The sequence below is a fragment of the Monodon monoceros genome, unplaced genomic scaffold (genome assembly GCF_005190385.1).
Source record: "Monodon monoceros isolate NGI ecotype Baffin Bay Population unplaced genomic scaffold, NGI_Narwhal_1 Super_Scaffold_3, whole genome shotgun sequence".
NCBI lineage: Eukaryota > Metazoa > Chordata > Mammalia > Artiodactyla > Monodontidae > Monodon > Monodon monoceros.
In genome coordinates, this window is record NW_021703780.1 from 84,814,058 (window position 1) to 84,836,087 (window position 22,030).

General features: G+C 41.0%; 1 protein-coding gene across 1 annotated transcript in view; it reads right to left on the bottom strand.

The window, feature by feature from the left end:
- The window catches only part of SHQ1 (SHQ1, H/ACA ribonucleoprotein assembly factor), an 89,108-nt gene that overhangs the window by 29,931 nt on the left and 37,147 nt on the right, over positions 1–22,030 (bottom strand). Inside the window, 1 exon segment of the mRNA XM_029243675.1 lies at positions 6,107–6,227. Coding sequence (XP_029099508.1) covers positions 6,107–6,227 — 121 coding nt within the window.

Genomic DNA, 22,030 nt, shown 5'->3' on the forward strand with positions numbered 1-22,030 from the left:
CTGTGACCAAGGCAACTAGACCAGGAAAAAACACGGACCCATGCTGGGCCAACCACATTCTCCCTCCCTTGGAATCATAAACAAGGGACTCTAGTCCATCTCTACTGAAACTAGGCACATGGAAACTCAGAGCTGTAGAAGAGCCATTCTCCTCCATATGCACCGAAGTGAGAAGAGCAGCAGGGCCCTGCAGAAATAAGCAACTCGAGGGACCACATGTCACCAGAAAGTAAGCCAACCCCACACTTCGTGCCTTGAGCTCACGGGGCCCAGCTGTACTCAGCGCCTGGGTCCCAGAAGATAACCTGTAGCCTCCTAATAAAGTCCCCATTTTTACTATAAAAGTCCGACTGGTTTTCTCATATGTAACCAAGTGATTTTTTTTTTAAATTTATTTTTGGCTGCGTCGGGTCTTTGTTTCTCTAGTTGTAGTGAGAGGGGGCTACTCTTCGTTGCGGTGCACCGGCTTCTCATTGCGGTGGCTTCTCTTGCCGCGAAGCACGGACTCCAGGTGCGCGGGCTTCAGTAGTTGTGGCACATGGGTTCAGTAGTTGTGGCTCATGGGCTCCAGGGCGCAGGCTCAGTAGCTGTGGCGCACGGGCTTAGTTGCTCCGCAGCATGTGGGATCCTCCTGGACCAGGGCTCGAATCCACGTCCCCTGCATTGGCAGGCGGACTCTTAACCACTGTGCCACCAGGGAAGCCCACCAAGTGATTTCTAAGTCAAAAATACCGCGACAGTCTCCAGCACACCGAAGGGAGAAATAAGCGTTTCAGATCTGGCCCAGTTACTAAAACATCATGGCCTCAGGCTAACTGCAGACTCTCTTATTTAATAACAAAGGGAAACTAAAGGACAGATAAAACTGTGATCCAAATGCAAAAACGCCTCACGTCCATTCTTGCCCTTCTAAGCCACCAGAGCTACAACCAGGAAATCTGTTCTCCACGTTGCTTACACGTTTGACTTGTCGACTCCTCTGCATGATGCTATTTTCCCAGCCTGGAATGCATCCACTCCTGATTATCATTATACTCATATGTGTAACAGTACTGTACAACCAGATACCATTTTTTATGCTTTCCTATTAATTCATATCCCTTCTTTGTCCAACTCTTCTCTATACATCTTTTCCAGCTGTGATCCAAATGTTCCCGACTCTGTCTTTATGGATACTCCTTAGAGACCTCAAATCAACATTTCTGAACCTGAACTCCTCGTCTTTCCACCCTCTCACTTCTCTTCCAACCTACCCCCTCCGGTATGATTTAATTTCAGCAAAGGCACCTCCGACGGCCCCGTTAACTGGCCCAAGTCAAAATCCAGACCTCACCTTTGACTGGCCCCATTCTCACTCTCCCCTGAGATCCAATCCTTATTCAGTCCTGTCTCATCTACCCCTTAAACCTGACCACTAGTCTCCTTCCCCACTCTCACTGCCCTGGCTCAGGCTACAGCTGCCTTTTGCCTGGATCACTCACCTCCTAACTAGCCTTTCAGCCTTGAGTCTGAGCTCTGCCCTCACCCCAGTTCATTCCCCACAATGTAACCTGATGGATCTTCCCAGAATCTAAATCTTACCGTGTCGCTCACACAGACACTCCATCGCTTAAACTCTTCAGCTGCTCCACACTCTCCCAGGACAAACCTCAAACATCTTCATGTGGCCAATGATCTACAAGAACTCTCCAGCCTCACTTCCTTTCTCTCATTCCTGTACCAAGATCCAACCGTTCTGAGCTCTTTAAAAGGGCCACATTCCTCCGTCCCTGTTGTCTGAAATGCCCTCCACCCCTGCTTCCCCATCTGCATCTGACCACCCCTTCCTGACCTTTCGGCTCTCAGCTTCAACTCTTCCTTCCGGAAGTGGTTTCCTATACCCCAAGACTAAGCATGTGGCCTCCTAGGTGCTCCTATAGCACCCATACTTCCCCACTGTAGCTGCTGCTATCAGGCTACGGCATAACATTTTCCTTCTGTCTATGTTCCCCACTAGAAGATCAGCTTCAAGGTGTTGTGTCCCTTGTTCACCGGAGTATCCCCACCACCTACCTCAGTACCTGGCATAGAGTAGGGCTCAATAATTAGTGGTTGAAAAAAAAAAATAATTCCATTTCTCCATTCAGTGCCGATGTTTTACCTCTGCATATGAGTGACCCCCACTCCCACGGCTTTTGGCAGATAAACCAGGAACAAGAGAAAGCCAAAAGGAAGAGAGCTACACTGTTCTCAGGAATATAACCCTATCCCCTACCAAATCACATACACAGAGGAAGCAAAGCAGTATGAAGCAATGATATGGTCCTAAGTTTTCTAAAGTTTTAAGATTTCAGTGCAGAAATGCCTTGGGTTTATTCACAATTGAGGAAGCTGAGGTCCAGGATTTATCAAATAAAACAAAACTATTAGGTGATGGAGTTGTTTCCCTCTACAAACTTTGCACATTAGTGTCCAAAGGGTTGCAAAGTAAGATTTCATTTTGGGGGGTGGGGGGAAGAATGCGAAAAAGCAGTGAAAAAACAAATGCATGGAGAGTATTAATCACAGTAAACCATCTATCAGTTCAATGTAAAAAGGTTCAGTGTTTCAAAGACATACATTTTCTTTTTCCCCCTTAAGTACCTACCTTAAAAAACTACACTAGAGAACACAAAGATACAGAACCTTCATGACAAGCTCAGACTTGTACTAAAGTTAGCTGGGATTTTAGATCTTAATTTCTTTTAAACAAAAATAGACAATCAAAAATTTTCCACGCAGAAAAACAAAATAACACCATATTCTATCCCATGTCATTTCAAATTACACCATGCATTAAAACCATAAAGTATCAAGTTTTCTTCAGTGGGTGTGCACTTCTTGTATAATGAGGAACCAATTAGTTTATTTTAAAAATACTATGCTATGGATATTATGCTATAAAAGAAAATGATTTATAGGGTACTATTATAAGTATTAAACACATTACAAAATGATATGTGCAGTATTACTTCCACTGGTTTAAAAATGCACTGGAAAATAGAGAAAATACTAAAATACTAACACTGGTGCATTAGATGAAGTGACGGAGTGACTTGCTACGGTCTTATGGTCCATGAGAGGCAGGGCTGGAACATATTTTACAGGACAAGCTTTTCCACCCCAGCTTAAACCAAAGGGTGTAAAATGCTAAACTTTCAGTAGGTCAGAACTACCAGTGCTACTGGTGAGTGCAGCCCACTGGAAAAGAAATGAGGGGAAGGGCGAAGTCTTTTATTGAATGTAGCTAAAAATGTCAATAAAAATAAGTTAGAGCTAATTTACAGTTTGGTTTAAAAAGAAAAAAATGAAATGCTCCTTCAACTGGCTCTACTAGATACCATTCAATTAAACTAAAATTTACTGTGCTCACAAGGGACTGTAATGGGCCCAGATAGGTGCTCATTCACATGGACTTTAAAATTTTAGAGGGAGAAAGAGGTATGCCCAATGTGAGGCAGACAGGACATGTGCCTAATATCCCGGAGGAAGACAGATAAATCCTTAATCCCTCTTCCTATAGGAAAAGCGCTCTACAGGGAGGGCTCCCTGCACACCACCTCCCCCCGCCCCCCATACCATGGGCAAAGACAACGGCTTGTCTAGGTGGTATATCTGGAAAAACATGAAATCTGGAGCCAGAAGACCTGAGACTATCACAGACCTATCTCTTATAAGCTATATGACCTCAAGCAAACCACTCTGCATGCTGCCACCCAGGGTGTATTTGCTGCAGGGGCCACCACACTCGAAACTTCCACTGAAGCTTACAGCAAAGGATGGCAGGAAGTGTTCCTTTTCAGAAAAATTATGTGCAGAGTCTATAACTCAAAAATGCAGCACCTTCAGTTTTTAAGCTCTGCAAATGTGCTCTACAAGACATGTATCACAAGGAAAACTAACTACGAAGCACTAAAGCAAAACTTACCACAGTTGTTGCCCTAACTTCATTAATTCAGTATAAGAATGACTTTGCTACCCATATTCTAGTAAGTTTTTGCCAAAGTAAATGTCTGACTGTAAAAATGGAATGCTAGTCAGAATTTAGCACTTGCCTGGTATTTCAAATAAAATTTCACACAGTCATTATTATTATAATCAAAAACATCAAATAGAGACTAAGAAAAATGCATAACTATTTTAATACATAAAAATAAGGTGCTAGATTTCACTAATAAACTGTATGGGAAAGAAATAAAATAGAAGGTAAAAAGTAAGGAAGAAATTAATTATGGAAATTATGGACATTCACCACAGTATTATTAATTCAGAGCCAAGAAAGTTCACAGTAAAGATGATACTGGAAAGTTCAATTATGCTGTGCTTGAAATATTAAGAATAAAATTAGAAAATTTGATTAAAATTAGGTTCTCTTACTTCAAGGGGGAGGGGAAAACAGTTGGGCTAGACTAGAGTTAAAACGTAACACACCAAGTGAAAACACACAGCTTATTTAGGGATAGGAAAGTTACAGTCAAACTGGTAAAGGTGAAAATTTTTTTTCCAAAGTAATTTGAAGAGTTCCTGCTGGTTTCTCTCTTCTACCTTGCTCGCAATACATTAACATCTTTTTAAAAATTACTATTATCATAACAATGACCTGAAACCTAAGAATGTCGTTTCATTTCCTGCAACTTGAAACCCAGGGAAAAAAAATTTTTTAAGTGAAAAAAAGTCCTATTAATCCCCACATCAACTTGAGGGTGTATACCCTTCTAGTTCAATGAAATACGATCTTCTCTCTAGTCAATAAAGAATGCCACAAATAGAGGAAGGAGGCATTCACAGAAATGGGATCCTAGCACAAACGTCGATGCTCATTACATGCTTATAAAATCCTCACCCTGAAAGAAAAAAAGAAAAACCTAAACCCTCACAAATAGGCTATTTCAATTTAATTTTATTTTGAAAACAACAGGAAATGGCAGCAGGGTATTCGATAAGCTCAATTAGCAGGAGGATCAAATGAAGTGATGACAGACCATCATGACCTCAGGGGTTAAAGATGCAATTTTCCATCTGGCGAAATCTAGATTTCCAACTCGAATGCTGACACCACCTGCTGTATGTTATTGGCGATATCTTGAGCAGTCCCTAAGCATTTTGCTTACAACAGGTAGAGCCTCAAGTTTTTTTCTTATTTCACTCTGCAATATAATTGCTTCCCCATGAACAGAAATCAAAAATAAATTCTATATAATGATTCACTCAAAACAGGCATTAAACGCCATCCTAAAGCATTCATTTACCAATCACACTAATAGTAAAAATATCATGATCATTTTTCTTCTAAGTCACAAATGATGTTGTGCCATCTTTTTCTCTAGCACCTAAGAATTATTCCAATCAAAGGCTCTCTTTGTATGTTCTCCAATAACAGTCTCTTGCTACTAAAATGGATATTTTGGGCACGTCTGATAAGAATCAGGTCTATAGAACACCCTTTACAAAATGAAAATTCACTGCATTTTTAAACTTGATATGCTTCCTTGAGTGAGGCAATGGCAAACAATTAAAAAATTTTTTACATACCAAGTTCAAGGAGGCCATTTGTAAATGTTCAGACCCTTAGATACATTTTATTAGGCCCTGAAGACTTTCGTTCTTCTACTCTGAATAAAGGATTCTGTAAGCCAGTGATTAACCAAAGAGGGCACAGCTCTCGTTGTGATTACATTTGATTAGGTTTGTATCCTGTGAGGTTTACACATATGCCTGCACACACACTCACATTCACACCCCACTGTAATTAAACCACAGACACAGGTTCAGATAGACCAGTCTTGAGATTTCACTGAGGACAGTCAATAGCGTAACAGTGAAGAGTCACAACTGTCAGTTTTAACACATATTTTCCAGGCGGTACCAATTTTTTTCTAGGAAAATTAACCTTTTTGTCATCTGCACCTCCTCCCTAAGCAACTTCACCAAGTTCCTTGTGCTGATACAGGACTTCTCAAATGTTTGGTACCTGTACGGGTTTGTCCCTGATTAAAACGTATCCCTCCAGGTTATTTCATTTTCTTCCTCCCAGGTAAGTAGGTGCTCTGGAAATGGGAGCATGTAAAATTCGTAACTGAAAACTTACTTGACTTTCTGAATCCACACACAGTAGTCTGAGATGTAGAGATCGTTTAGAATGTAAGCTGGGTCATTTTCCTGAAAAATTTTGTGAATGTCCAGTAGACACTTTAAAACTGCACTTTTACCTGAAGGAAATTGAAAAAATATAAAATCATCCTCAAGGAAAAACATCTGATTTTTTTTTAACTGAGAAATTCACACACTGAGGGGTAATATATTTATGGCAGCTCAGAGTTTTAATCATTTTTTGAATATTTTTCATATTCTTTTATTGCAAGAAATCGTATCAGTACTATTAAGTCCAAACCTCTTTATTTCTTTCCTTAAGAATTATGAAAAAATCTTTATATTCTATTGTTATAGCTGATTAATTGTGGTTACCTTAAAAATAACATAAAACATGAGTAGGTACATTAAATGACAGGGAGAGAAGCTTCCTAAGTAAATGAGTATTTAAATGCATCATAACTTTAGACAATGTTCTTCTATTTCAAGCTTTCAAAATACCATGGAAAATTATATTTTAGTTTTCAAATGTCTCTATTCCTTACATCAACATTTTTTGTCAAGGAATTATCTAGTACAAACTTAAATGTTTTCACCTTGAAGAACTGAAGAAAACTCAGACTGAAAACTAAAATATCATAGCCCTACTTCAAAAACAAGCTGACAAAATCACTTGGAAAAAAAGCCATCAAATACTGAAGTCTTGTTCAACCTAATTACTTTCTCCTGGTTGTTAAATGAACCTAATTTTAATCCAAACCCAAGCCTACAAAAGGAATCGCACAACTCGACAACAATTCCCTAGGTGTTCCAAACTTCAAGACGGTCCCTGAAATTTATTAACCATCAGGCAAATTACTATATCTACAGTAGTACCACTTCCTTAGATCTGTGAAATACGGCATTTTCAGTTTCACTGTTTCATTCTTATCTTTATAGTCCTAAAACGTGAAAATGCTGTACATTGACTTCGTGAAGACACTGGATGTGCTTTCATCGACATTTCCCACTTGACTTTTAGATATGATAATAGGACCGTGAGCTACCTAATGACCTCACAAGATGCCAAAATCGCTGCCACTAAATTTTTAACACAATTAACACTAGAAAGTGAGCTTCATAAGAGCAGGGACTTGTTTTATTTAGTCATTAATCCCCAATACCTAGAACAGAACCTTGTAGCAGTACATTTTCAATTGAAGTATTTTAAGGATGAATGAATGACACGGTAATCACCTGCTTAAAGCCTCACAATGTCTTCCATCCCCTAGCCTCACACACCAAGCCCTGACGACTTTTCTCTGGAAATGCCTCTTGTAGCTGCCCTTTCCCCACCACTCCCCGACCACCCATCCTCACTCGTGCGGAGATTATAAATTCTTCCACATCCCTTGGACTCTCTCCCGCTGAGCCCTCTGACATTGCATTTTGATGCGCTGCTTTCATCAGGGCCCTTCCTGCGCTTGCTTTCAAGACTCTGTGGACTTGTCCGTGGCCCATTGCTCAACTGCTTCCCCACACCTGGAAGGCCTTTTCCTCTCTGTTCCACCTGGAGGGATCCTAGCCTGCCTTCACAGCCCAGCTCAAGCCTTCATCCTGCAGGAAGCCCTGACTGACTTCCCTAATCGTCAGAGCTCTTACTAAACCCTGCAAAGGAGAGAAATGGAAAGGAAACTCGGCTGATTCTCCTCATAACCTCCTTTGCTCACTTCACAGAAGGAGAAACTGAGGCTCAAGGACCGTTAAGATACACTGCCATTGAGTGGAGGGCCCAGGATCCAAATTCTTAATTTACTGACTCCCGAAGCTACCCGCTATGCTACCCATGTGTTCTTGGGCCATTCGGTCTACATCACGTTTTTATTATTTGAGTTAAGCAGGTAGTAAGTTCAAAACAGGGGCCATGTTTTTTTCAAAATTTTTCACTAGGTGGCTTCCTCATACGCAGAGGGGAGGAATGTCAATAAACGCTCCACTGCTCAACGGGTTAAAAGAAATACTTAGAAGGCCTAAAACTACACTTGGTTAAGTCAAGGTCTCTGCGTCTTATCAAAGCGGCCCAGGGCAACTACGCGTAAGGAAGAGTGGGGATCCCCCCACGCCCCAGGCCTAGAAGGCAGAGTCTGATGACAGGAGGAGAGAATACAATCAAAACTCACAAAACCGATGAAACCAAGTTAGCCGTGTTATCCAAACAGAAAAAAATCAAGGGTGAGCTAACTAAAGTGTGAGAATTTTTGGAACAGTTTAAATTGCAACAGAGAAAAAATGTCAGGGCAAGGGTATGCCAATTTCTTACTCTCTCTCTCTCTCTCTCTCTCTCCCTCTCTCTCTCTCTCTCTCTCGCTTGTTTGTGGGGAGGGGGACAGGGGGGTTTATGACAACTACTAACTTCAAGTTTTAAAAGTCAGCCATAGGTCTTTACCCAAAAAATAAACCATTCACTTGAAGCTTGTATAAGCTCCTCTATAGCGTGATGCCCCTGAATACTGCCTCTCGAGGACATGCCTTACTAACAGAAGTGGGTTAATAGAAAATCCAGGACTTGGAGCTGGGCCTCACAGCAAATAATTCAGTAAGTGAAGAAAAGGGGTAGGTATGCCATCTTGGAGGGCGGTGTGAAAAGGAGCAGAGTGGGACTTAAAACAGGGTAGGTTTGGGGCACAACAGAAAAAGACCATTTAGGTGGAGCAGATGGTTCCAGGAGAAGAACAAAGGGAGTACACGGGCGAGCCTGGGAGAAGCCAGGCTGTGACAGAGAGCAGGAGATGAACGCAGTCAGGCAGGACTGTGGGGACAACACCTAAAGGCAGGTGTGCACGGCGGCGACAGAAGACCCTACACACCAGAGAGTTTTCTGAAAAGGAGTGTGGAATTAAGGTCACATATTTAATGAGAACCCATTGCAACCGTTACCTAATGAAATTAGAGGAGCTCTCTTCTATTGATACTTGCTAGATGGGATGCTGCCCGATTCATGAATCACTGAATAAAGCCAACTAAATCTTCAAATTAAAAGAAAAAATTCCTAGTTTCGTTTTGCAGACATGCCTAAAGTGAGGTTGTCCCTTGCTAAGGGCCACAGGTAAGTTGAAATCTTCCAGTTATCACAAAATAACAACAATAATAATAATAGCAACACCCAAAGTAATCAAATGTAAAGTGAAGCTGCATTGTACTTACATGTTTTGATCCCTGTTTTCTTAAAAAAAAAAAAAAAGACAAATACACATGGAAAAAACTCTTAAACATAAACACCCCCAAATGATATTAATAGTATTCGTCTCTGTAGTCACTGAACAAATGTGTGAGGACCTGGTGTGTGCCAGGCATTGTTTCACACGTGGGATTACAGTTATTCTTCTTTAAACTTTCCCCTATTTTCAAAATTCTGCACAATAAACATTTATCTATTTAACAAAAAGTCAGACATTCCTGACTACATAGCTAACCCTTGAAATACTGACAAAGAATGTTAAAATTTTTAAATTCCTATTTCAATTTTCTTTACCTTGTATTTTTGCACAACTGAGAAGCAACATTTAGATCAGGTGATTCTAGAAAATCACACGCGAGGCACTTTTGAAAGAGAAAGTTACGCGTTCTTCAAAAGCTTGTGTTTTCATTCTCAAACTATTTTCAGTGTGCTGTGTGACAAGTAAGGTAAAAGAAAAGTAGGCTCCCGGCAGCTGACACTCTAGAACAAAAAGTACATTAAAACCATCCTGCCCCCAACATTGTGTACTGTCACCCCAAGGCCATACTTGACCTCGTGTGTCCCCACTAAATCACCATAGGTGACTACAGCATCAATAGATTATTACATTACAGCCAGGAAGCTCAGGAAGCATGCAGCTTTTTTTTTTTTTTTATAACATCTCTCTTGCACTGACTGCTCCTTCTCTCAGGTTGCCAACCACTTACCCAACAGCTATCAGCAAAGGAAAGAGCTGGCCCTCCTCCAGGCTGTCACACAGCCAGTGGTTAGAAGGGGACTCAGTGTACCTGCCTCCTGTGGGGCTGTATCCAGTCATGGGCTCATCACACATCCCATGCGCCTGAAAAACTGCTCAGGCCTAAATCTGAGAGATTCATTTCTGCTCAAAGGCACTGCGGGACAGTGACCGTTTTTTGCCAGCTCACTGCCTGGTCCAGAGCAGGAAAAAGCAGGTACCTTGCACAGTAACCATGGTAACTATTTTCACCACAGAGATGCAATAACAGGCCTGTCCAAAGAGTTAGGGATTCTCTATGCGCAACCTCGTCCTCATTGAAGCCAACCCTATCCATGGAGCAAAGACTTCTGACACCAAGATCTCTCCAAGACAGTCTAAAACCAGTGAAGGCAGTTTAAAACTAGTGACCTGGCATATAAATGACAAGTGCCATAAACGTTTTACCTCAGGGAAAATGACTGTCTAATGACAACAGAGAAACATGGTAACAACATTAAAAAAAAAAAAGGATGATAGTAACAAGCAGGTAGGCAGTAAACAGTATTTAACACAGTCTCTGGCTACGCATTCTCCAGCTTTTCTTTAAAGGGAACGTAAACTAAGAACAATGCGCTTTCCTGTTCTGGACAGATGCGGCATCTCAGGTTAATATATCTTAAACCAGAGACGAGATTGAGCTGTTCTAAATTAGAATCCACTGGCTATTTGAAATCTTCCTATTAGCCGATGAGGTTTGGCCATAATTGCTCACTGACAGACCAAGCTCATGGTTGAAGGCTCTTAAGAAATGGCTCCCATCTCTAGGAGATTAAAAGGATAGTGGATGTTTCCACTGGCTAAAAGCCAGCATAGAAAAAAAATAATAAAAACTGCTAACTCTATATAGCAAGAGCTGAATTTCTTTTCAACTCTTGGTACATTATAGCAATGATATGGCTGTGGTTTTCAGGGTAGCTATTTCTGTCCTTGAAAGTCTGAGCCATACAAGACAAGAAGCCAAAAAGAGTAAAGGAAAAAGAGTGGTTATTCAAAACACCTGGAGGAAAGCACTGCTTGGTCTTCATTTGTAAAATCATCTCAAAATGAAAGCCAACAGGGCTATCATGCTAAAATGCATAACTTCGTAGATATCTGGCTAGAATTCTGGGATTTTTGATGAGACCACATTATCAGGAGGGATAATTCATGAATTATTCTTAACATTAATTTTCAGAGATCATCTGACCATAAAAAGACATGACAGAGAAGAACTGTGTCAAATTAATCCAAGTTAAGAGAATCGAAGTGTGGTAATTTGCTTCAATATCGGGCCCTGTTAGGAAGTAGCATAAAGTCCAGTCCCTAACAATTAACACAAACATGCGTTAAATTTAACTTTATGAAAGCTTCTCAGTCTGTTTAGTATTTTTATCCTCAACTTTCTCAGATGCCATTTAAGCTCTTACATTTTGGGGCTGTAATAAGAAACAAATACTGGAAGCCATGATAGTTGTTATTTTGAGCACAAATTCACAGCCCTAAATAAATTTTTAGATTCTTTTTTGTTATTAAAATTACATATACTGTCTGTATAGCCACAAACAAAATCAACACAAAGCAAACATACACTCTGTAAGTGTTCCCTCTGCCTGCAATGCACAAACCTCAACCCAAACCTAACTTACCATCCAGTCTCAAAATGAGCATATACTTCCTTAGGAACTGGCTTCCCACTCACCCAACCCCTACCCCGACCCAAGCCGGTTTGAGTTGTTCCATAACGCCTGCCACACTGTCCCTTACGGTAGTTAATAGCTACCCACTTCTGCTGCACCAAGTACTCTCCATACGCTGCATCATTTAACCCTACTAAAGTTGGTGACCTCTTGCTCATTTCATACATGAGGAAACTGAGACTCAATGTAATGAAAGAGTTGGCCAAGATCACAGCTGGGAAGCAACAGTCAGGATGAAAACAGGTACATCTGCCTCCCAGCCACTGCGTAATATATAGCGTCACTATTTATCACATTGTGTGGCAACCTCCTTGACAGGAAAGAACACGGCTTCTCATCTGTCTTCCCGGGTCTAGAACAATGTCTGGCAAACTGTAGGATCCTGTTCAGTAAAGGCTGGCTGTTAATGTAGCCTGGCTCACACAGAACCTAAGTTTAAAAGCACCTGGTCAAATTGCTCAGTTAACACGTACTAGTTGTAACACCTTTGTGATCTGTACACTTAAGCCATGATGTCATGACAGATGTGGGCTATACAATGGGTTTGCCTCCCCTTTTTATTTCTATTCCCTGACAAGAAAAGGATGTAGCTGTGCCAACTTTCTTCTATCACCACACCATCAGAAGTTCAAGTAATGAATTTAACCCAAGGCTGCTTTTTGCCTTTTCTGCTCTAACAGTCCCTGCCAGATTTGCTGGTTTGAAAGGACAGCTTGGACATTCACTCTATCCTCCTCCTTAAGTCACCTGTCAAAGCAGTAGTTGTGTCAGTTTAGAAATACATGGCCGGATGTCATCAAAATTACATAATGGCAGCATGACTAATTTTTCTTCAGACAGTTAAGAGTGAGGCATCCAAGTTCAAGGTAGAACATTAAAAAAGAAAATCCCATCTATACAGTAAGTATAAAAGTAGAAAGGTTAAGAAGTTGAACATGCACGGAAAAAAGCTCTTGGAACACTTGCAATGTAGACCTGAATTAAAAACAAAAAAATCCATAAGCACCTAAAACTTCTTAATTCTGTGGATAAAATTTTATTTCAACTATTCCACCTTATGAATACAGCATGTATCTCAATGCCTGGTAGCTCAATTTAAAATAAATTCTTTGCATTGCTCCTTTAATTAAGACTATTATACTTCATTTTCCCAGGAGCTATTACTTAATATGAAAAGTTCTGACTTTTTTTTTTTGGAATTAGCTTAGTTTCCAGTTGGGAAAACTAAGACTGTACATGCAGTCAGAAAGAAGAAACATATAGGAAGAAAGACAACTGGATTCCTTAAATGGCTCACAAAGGGGAAAAACAAACCCAGTCCGACCAGACTTACGAGTGAGTCCCTTTTGGTGATGGGAAATACTGACCAGGTCAAGGTAAAAGGAAAAAAACCAAAGCCTTTCGACACCCTCACTGTATCACAGTTGAGAATGTCTGTGATGGCTGAATGGTTTACATACTGGGAGAACTGAGTTACGCTTCTTTACATTTTAATCAGTGTACTGGAAACAGAATCTAGTAAAGATGATTACGTATCTCTATCTACATGTAAGTTTAATTTATATTAAAAAGTTACATAAAAACTTTATGAAATTAAGGTCTTAGAATTCTAGTCTCAAAATTCTAAAAGGCTAAGGAAAGATCATTAAAAAGCTACACATAAATAATCTTGTGCAGTTCTTAGCTCATTTCTTTACAAAGTAAAAATAACAATGGTAACTCTTGCACTGTGGAACAGCTGTACAGCCCAGAATCTGCTTGCCTTGGTGTCATTTCTTAGCTGTTTGGTACTTAATCTGAATCTGTTTCCAGGTCTATAGATGGAAAGGGGAAATTCTTCAGAATTGCTGTGGGAATTGAGCGAGACAAGGACATGTAAGCACTTTACAGATGACAAGGGAAGGAGGACATCAGGTCATATGGGATCAAGGGTCCCGGGACTCCCCTGACTAGCTCCTACCCTTCTACCTGCAAAGCACGTGCCCACGTACTCCTTCCTCCTCCGCACCACTGCTGGCACCCCAGTCCAGACCCAGTACCTGTCCCCAAACTACTCGGCTTCAGGTGAGAATGGCAGTCTCCTCTATTCTCCACACCTCGAATCTCACCCCCTGCAATGACTTGGTGTTTCTGCCAGATCAATGTGACTCCATGGGCCTGTCACAGACCCCAACGCCAGACTCTGCAGTGGTCCCTCACTGAATAAGACCTAGTCTCCTCAGAGGAAGACAAATCCTGTATGGTATCAGTTATATGTGACATCTAAACAATACAACAAACAAAAGACACACACTCACAGACAGAGAGAACAAACTAGTGGTTACCAGTGGGGAGAGGGAAGGGGGAGGGGCAAGATAGGGGTAGGGGAGCAAGAAGTACAAACTATTGGGTATCAAATAAGCTACAAGGATATATTGTACAACACGGGGAACATGGCCAATATTTTGTAATAACTGTAAATGGAACGTAACCTTTAAAAATTATTAAAAAAAAAAAATCAGAGCCAGTCTCCTTAGGAAGCACTGCAGGCTCTCCACCGTGCTCCCCAACACACCACTCCCGCCTCTTCCTTCAACTCCCCTCACAGCCCAGGCCTCCAGACAAAGCAGAATATGTGTCATTTCTTAACGTGTAACTCTTTTCTTTTCCTCTCCCTGATTTTCTTTACTTTCTGCTTTCTCAGGAAATACCTTCCTCCACTTCTTTTCTAAATCCTACACATTCTTGAAGTAATAAGGGCCATGCACCTCACGCATCAGGCTGTTTGCTTCTGCCCTGTCTAGCCCCTCCCCTCCCCCGTATCAATAGCACCCTTTGGAGTCTGAGTGAGGAGGCATGGTACTGGAATCCGGGGACTCATCCCCTCCACCCGGATCAGGCTAAGCTGAGGAGGGTAGCAATACAATAGCAAGTAGAAAGAGAGGTAAGGGATCTGGGTTTTGTTCTGTTCTGCTCTTTTAAGGTTCCTGGTCATAGTCACTTAAGAGAATGCAGGACCTCTACCTCCTTCCCCACCTCATCTTGGAGCCCACACCAGGGGGAGACTGGGTCTCAAGCTGCGACGGAAGGAGCAGAGACCCGGTACAAGGCCTCACTGCAGCTGGAAACGGGCAGGACCAAGAGGGTGTGAGAAATCAGGCTGGCACTTAGCTTGCTCTAGAGTCGAAATCATAAACTGATGGCCCACATAGGCTGACCTGGGTGCCCAGACATGCCATGGCTCTTATAGTATCACATTAAATCTTCACATCATTGTTCACATTCGAACTTTTGAGCAATTTTATATTAAAGATCATGACTTTCCACTTCTTTTTAAGTCCCTAAAGGTGGCAACTCTACATATCCACATGGCAACAACAGGCTACCGATGGAGCATGTATGTCTCCAGTTCACACAGGCCTCATTGCTCCCATGTTTCTTCAACTCTGCCACCCTCATTCATTCGCCTGCTTGGCCAAGCAGGCATCTCTGTTTCTCCTAATGTTGAAGGACCTACTCTAACAGGAACGAACTAGTTCAGGTCTGTCTCATCCTGTGGGGAGGACAGAAACAGCTGACAGGATCCCCTTCAATACTGGCTACTACCTGGAACGGAAGGCAGCCAAAGACTTTGGCTCACTTGCAGAGGGTTCCCCTCCAATCCCGTACACAGCTGACCCTTGAACAACGAAGGGATTAATCCACATGTAACTTATAGGCAGCCTCTGTATCTGCAGTTCCACCCCATCCACAGATTCAACCAACCACAGACTCTGTAGCACTACAGTATTTCCTACGGAAAAAAATCCACCTAGGAGTGGACCTGCCCATGATCAAACCCACGTTGTTCGAGGGCCAACGTCAGGTATACCTATAGCAAGGGGAGGCACATTTTTTCTCTGAAGAGCCAGAGAGTAAATATTTTGCCTTTGCAGGCCACATAATCTGTTGCAACTACTCAAGTCTGCCACTGTATCACAAAAGCAGCCATAAACAATACCCAAGTGAAGGAGGATGGCTGTGTTCCAATACAGCTTTATTTCTGGGCACCAAAATTTGAAGTTCACATAATTTAAATGTGTCATGAAATACTATTTTCCTTTTGATTTTTTTTCAACATTTGAAGACGTAAAAAGCATTTTTAACTCACAAGTCATACAGCACGGATTTGGCCTGTGGGTGGTAGGTAAGGTATTTTCTTAAGGGATTTTTCTCCTTTGTATATTACAAATCCTTATATTTTGTATACTATCTTTTGTCTTATCACTCCTGTTACACAATAAACTCAAGAGCCAAGGTCAAGGCATATATAGTCTCATAACTCTCTGACGATTCTCCTTTAACGCCTTGCACTGAGAAGGGATTTGATTTGTGTCTGTTGCATAAACACCTGCCTGCTTGTTACTTTTCAGTATTAATTCCTATTGAAAGAAACCCTAACTTGCAAAAATAGGATTCTCCCATGACTTCCATTTAACATATAAAGTATTATTCAACTTACTTCATCTAGGTCTCAGTATCACCATGCAACAGGACTTTCACTCATTAGGGTAAATAAAATATTTTCTCTTTGTTCTCCCAAATTTGTCTTAAATATATACATTTTCCTGCCTTTATCCGCTTACTTAAAGAACGTAAACTTACAGTTACTTCCTTAAAAAAAATAGATCCATAAAAAAAATCTCTAAACTGACTTTAGATTTATTAAAAGAGGCACTAACCAGAGAAGTTTTTTTAAAAGCCATAATATCAAACCATGTAACTAACCTCCTGGGGGTTCTTTTACACCACTCAGCTCAGAAACTGCAGAAATTAACAAAAAATCTTATATAAATAGTACAGGAAATACAATGTAGATTTAAATTAGATATATGTATATATATGTGTGTATATATCTATATCTATCCATCTATCTATATATATATATACACGCACACACATATATGTAAATATTTAAGAGATCAGCAGTGGATTTTGAGCCATCACCCACCCGTAAGATACTTTAAGTGATTTTTTTGGAGCAGAATAACCATAAGACCTTAATCGTTTGCGGCAATTAAAAGGCATTTGTAAACCATACAGGAAATGCTGCCCCCTAGAGAGTATTTTAAGGGAACAAAGAATGTTTTATACAAATGTAATAACCTAGCGATTATGACGTGAGCAATCTAAAAAAATTTCAGAGATTAACAATATTTAATGATTAACAGGATCCTTAGAGGAAACAAGTGTCTATGGAGTTGATCAGAATTTGATTTTGCTCCCTTTAATGTTTATGCACATACACAGCATCCTTCCAAACAAAAGTGTATGTATAAACCCGCAAATGCTCTGAGGGTAAATAATACAGATAGATACCAAGAAGGTGCCAATTTAAGACTGGGAACCCAGATTTAGGCTCTGATGAAGAGGTGTGAGTAAAAGAAATCTGCTTTGCCTGGTGGAAGAAACCCAGGAGAGTGAGGCCAAAGACTGGCACATGGGGACCTCCCAGCAGAGTCCTACTCTTTCCCACACACGTTCCAGCTGCAGCTCCCACGCACCAGGGCTCAGAAGCCCCTCCTTTCTTAGGTTAGCTGGTATGCAAGTAAGCAGTCAGCAAAAGCAGGTACCAAAAGTACTTCAATATTTGATCTGAATTCCATGCTACTGAAATTTCCTGAAAGCACTACAGTTGTTCCATTCTTTGAGACATTTTGTGATGGGGAATTGACTAGGAAATGAAAAGTTCGAGCACAATTTAGAATGAAGAAGAAAACAGAAAGAATTATCATCTCCTGGCTGGGGAGCAAGGAATTAAGTGATCATATTAGGGAAGCAGAGAAATCAATTCTGGAGACCAGCTGACTCAGGTAGGAAAGGAACTGTCAACTAGTTTTAGAGGCTGCAGAGCAAATCTCAGGGTCAGAGAGCCTATAACTCGCAAGTTTCACTGATGAAATCATGCTCCTCTATGAACTGCCTCATGCCCCGCACTCACAATATTTAGAACACTTCTCCTACTCCTATGTCCAATACTACCCACCCTTCAAGTGCCAATTCAAATCTCATGTCCCAAATGAAGCTTCCTCTGATCCCCAATGACATGTCACCTCTCCCTGTTTTGAACTACTTAGCTGGCATTTCGTGTAAGGTGCTCACCACTGCCTACCCTGTATTTTATATTTGTGATGGACATCTTAGCTCCCCTACTCACGCAGGTGCTCCCAAACACAGTACAGGAATCTAATTCAGCTTTCTGCTGCTCTTCGTACGTACAGGGTGCTTTGTACGCAATAAATAGCTTTTTAGTACGTACTGACAAAATACCTACTGAATGAATAAATAGATGGACGCATCAACCAATGTACAAGTACTTCAGAGCAACAGGAAATTGAGGACTGATAATCTGAAGTCAAATAAGGCAGAAGCTCCCCTCTGTAGGAGGTTCAATGTCTTACGTGACTTAAAGCTCAGCCAATTTTCCTGGCTTTATGTTTTCGCCCGCTGTATTTCTGCTTTGAGCTACTCATTACGAATGTAATTTTTTTTTTAAACCTGGTAGCTGTGTTATTCCAGGGCCCCCATTAGAATTTTAAGTTCTCTGAGTGCGAGTCGCATCCTTCCTGCTCGCTCCTGGATCTTCAGACCCAGCTCAGCACCTTCACATAGCAAGTGCTCAACCAACACTTGTTGAATAACCCTCAAAATCATTTTACATAATGCACTTGAGGAAAAACTAAAAGGTCTAATGGTTCCTTAAAATGTCCCTAATAGAGAAGCCACAAAAATGAAATACAGATGAATGTCAACACCGAAAACTCCTAGTGATTTCATCTTCTAGTTTTCAAGTTAGAGTAATCCTTACAATTCAAGTAAAAAGCAGCACTTGGACTTTTGACTAAATAGAATTCAAACACTAAAAACAAACTCATCTTCCAGGTTGCGTGAGGACTCAGAGCTCACACAACATACTGGCCATAGCTCAGTTTCTTGAACTATCATTTTCCTTAAAGGAAAAGATCAGCCCCCAAGTCCTGTGCTGTGGTTCTTTTCTCTCACATTGATTGTGTTATTACAACTATCTACAGAGGAGGTTAGTAAAGCAGTCATTTCTGAAAAATTGATTATTGAGCCCAGTGAGACTAATATGTAAGGGTTATTAATTGTATGAAGTAATGCCAGTTTTTACTTGGTAACAATAACTAATCTCCAGAAGCCTGTTTCTTAGGTTATGGTCTGCCATGCAGCCACTAGGCATCAGACCCCAAATGTTCATGGAAAGGCAGGTTTCTGGTTAGCCCTAAAAACAAAACAGAACCAGAAATAATAATAATACTACCTTCAAATGTGTGTTTTCATTAGCCAAAAAAATTTATACAACTGTCTGAACAAAAAGTACAATATTTTCTACAAAATGGTGAATAAATTTAAAACACAGATGTATAGGGGTTAAGAGTCCAGACTTAAATAAATAAAGATCACAACATGTACAAAGAGAGACCACAGGACGGTGAACCCCCAAGTACTCATCACCCAGCTTCAGCAAGTACCAACTCGTGGCCAGCCTTGTTTCCTCCACACCCTGCCCACTTTCCCCCGACCCACTGTGGATTATTGTGAAGTGAATCCTGGCTTCATATAATTTCCTTTACTATAACTATTTCAACACTTCAAAGGGCACAGACTTTGAGTTAGACAGACCAGGCGTCCAGTCCAGGCTCCGCCAACTCCTAGCTGGGTAACCCTGGGCAAGTAGAGTGAACTTCCTTGAGCTTGTCTTCTATCTGCAAAATGGAGACAGAAATCCCGACTTCTCAGGAAGACAGTGTGGATGAAATGAGGAACTGAGCCTAGCGCTGGCACACAGAAAGAAGTCAACAGGGCGCTGCAGCTAGAATGCCTACTGTGCTAGCACGTTAAGGCAGGACTCTCTCTGACTCACTTCCAATAAGGCTCACAAAGGACAAAAGAGATATCGAGTGTTCCCATATAGTAACAAGACATGCTAAAACCCTCTGTGCTAAGCTTGTAGAGACACTAACCAAAAACTGATTTATGACCCCTTAGAACAATATTCACCTCTGGGAATTTAAGTGTAAAGAGGTCCAGAAAGTCTCTTCGGATAAGGTGGCTGGAGCGCTATGGGGTTTCTACCACCACTCAGGAGGGAGAGGAGAAGGTACTTTCCTACCACCTTAAACCCCCAAGAGAAAGGGGGTTTTGTGGGGGAACCCTGAAGAACGTAACCTACCTGGCCCGGAAGCTGTGGGGATATAAAGCCTGGTGTCTGACCCGAACCTGATCACAGGCCCCCAGGGAGAAGCAAGAAGGAACAGCCCACGGCCGAGTGGAGGGCAGCTCTGGAAGCAAGCAGTGCTCTGCAGCAGGGCAACGGGCCCCTCGCCACTGCTGGCTTCCCAACCTGACGCAGGCCCGAGCTGGGGAAGGCAAGATTTATTTTTTTAATCAAGTTCAAAGGAAACACTTTGAGTACTGAAATCAGACTCCTCTTATAATCTAAAGCAATAGAAAAAGTTACAGAATATCATATATTATAGGATATACGTGTGTGATGTGATATTTATAGGATACATATTCCATCCAGAAACAATCAAAGAAAGACTCCACAGAATGAGCTCAAAGGGGGGAACGGGGAGAAAAAAATTAAGTTTTTCCCCTTTTACCCCTTGAAGTTTAGCCCTTTCAATCTAACAGTTACATTATATGTTCAACAGCGGCACAAGAGTATAAAAGAAGAGTAAAGAATCCCTTTAGAAAGCTGAATGAAACATAGACAGGAGTACAAACGGTAAGTTGTATAAACAACGTATAATCAAATACTAAACTATGTCACTTCTAAAGAGAATAAAATTTCTTAAAACATATTAGAAAAGCTGCTCTCTTTTGGTTCCTTTTGTTCATTGATTTTTCAGTGAGTAACAGCACCTAAGTGATGCTTCCATGAAGGATTCTTCCCACTCTTCCCCAAAGAATGGAACAAGGAGGAGGAAGTGAAAATTGCTAAAGAGACAGGAACAGATAGAAAAAATGGGGATGATCATGTGCCCCAAGAATATCAATTCAGGGAGAGCAATTCCACAAGCAAGGCCCTATGTTAAGCACTAAAATAACACTTACAGGGACAAAGTAGGTTTTCTGGCCTTGCAGGAATTTGAGCGAGACATGCGGTAACAGTGAGAGATGAATGTACATCTTCCGGGGTGGGGAAGGTACAGCAGAAAGAACGTAAAATTGAAAAAAGCCAAAGGCCCAGTAAAGAATCTTTGTAAAGGCCTCTGTGAAGTCACGTAAAGCAAATTCATGGCTGTTTAAAAACTTAGCTCTCAGTCAATCTTCTGTGGATTCTGACACCAGCCTTCCTTCATTGGTTCTGGAAGCGTGTTTCACTTGAGGTTGGTATTTCTTCTGGGGCAAGACTTATTTATTACTTTCAACTATGGAAGCACTATACTGACCTTTATAATAAAAGTGTGATCACTCTTTTGAATAAGTAGGCACGAATTCATTCTTGGAAAACATTAAATGCTAAACCAGAGCTACCTGCACTTAAATTATAAGGTGTCTAAACAACTGAGACTCTTCCATGGCATTAAAGGCATCCCAGTGTCACCCACCTGTATGAACAAAGGTTTCAATCCTCATCCAGAACTTGCCATCCCCTTAGCTTATGGTGTGAACTCTAGACAATCCAGCTCTCTGTTTCAGCACTAACGAGCCACAACCTAAATTAGCCACAGAACATACTGTGCATGATTTATAGAGGGTTGGTATTCATTTTCAGCGTGCTACCTCAGGTTTTCTGTTGCTATTACGACACAGCTGATAAGCCTATTTTTTGTCAGATAGATAATGATGGAAAGTTAAGTCTAAATTTTCAATTTCAACCTACTAAAACTCTGAGTAATTGACTACAGTGTAAGTCAAGGCAATCAAATTTATTTTTGGTTATGAATCACAGCACTGCTTACTTTTCAAATAAAAATGCAGAGAACTACATTATTTCCCAGAATGAAAAGTAACAAGTAAGAGGGTGTGTGTGCGCGCGTGTGTGTGCACGCACATGCACATGGGGGTTTTGCCAGTTTTCCATCTCGAAGCCACGATATAACAAGATAATCACCAACTGCATTCTCACTGTTTAAATCTATGAATGATGCGCAGATAATCTAGCATGACTTAAACAAGAAATTAACTGTGATGTAACTCAAGTTCAACAATCAGTTGAACAATCAGTAGATTAATTTTTCAAGGTAATTTTTGCAGTTCAAA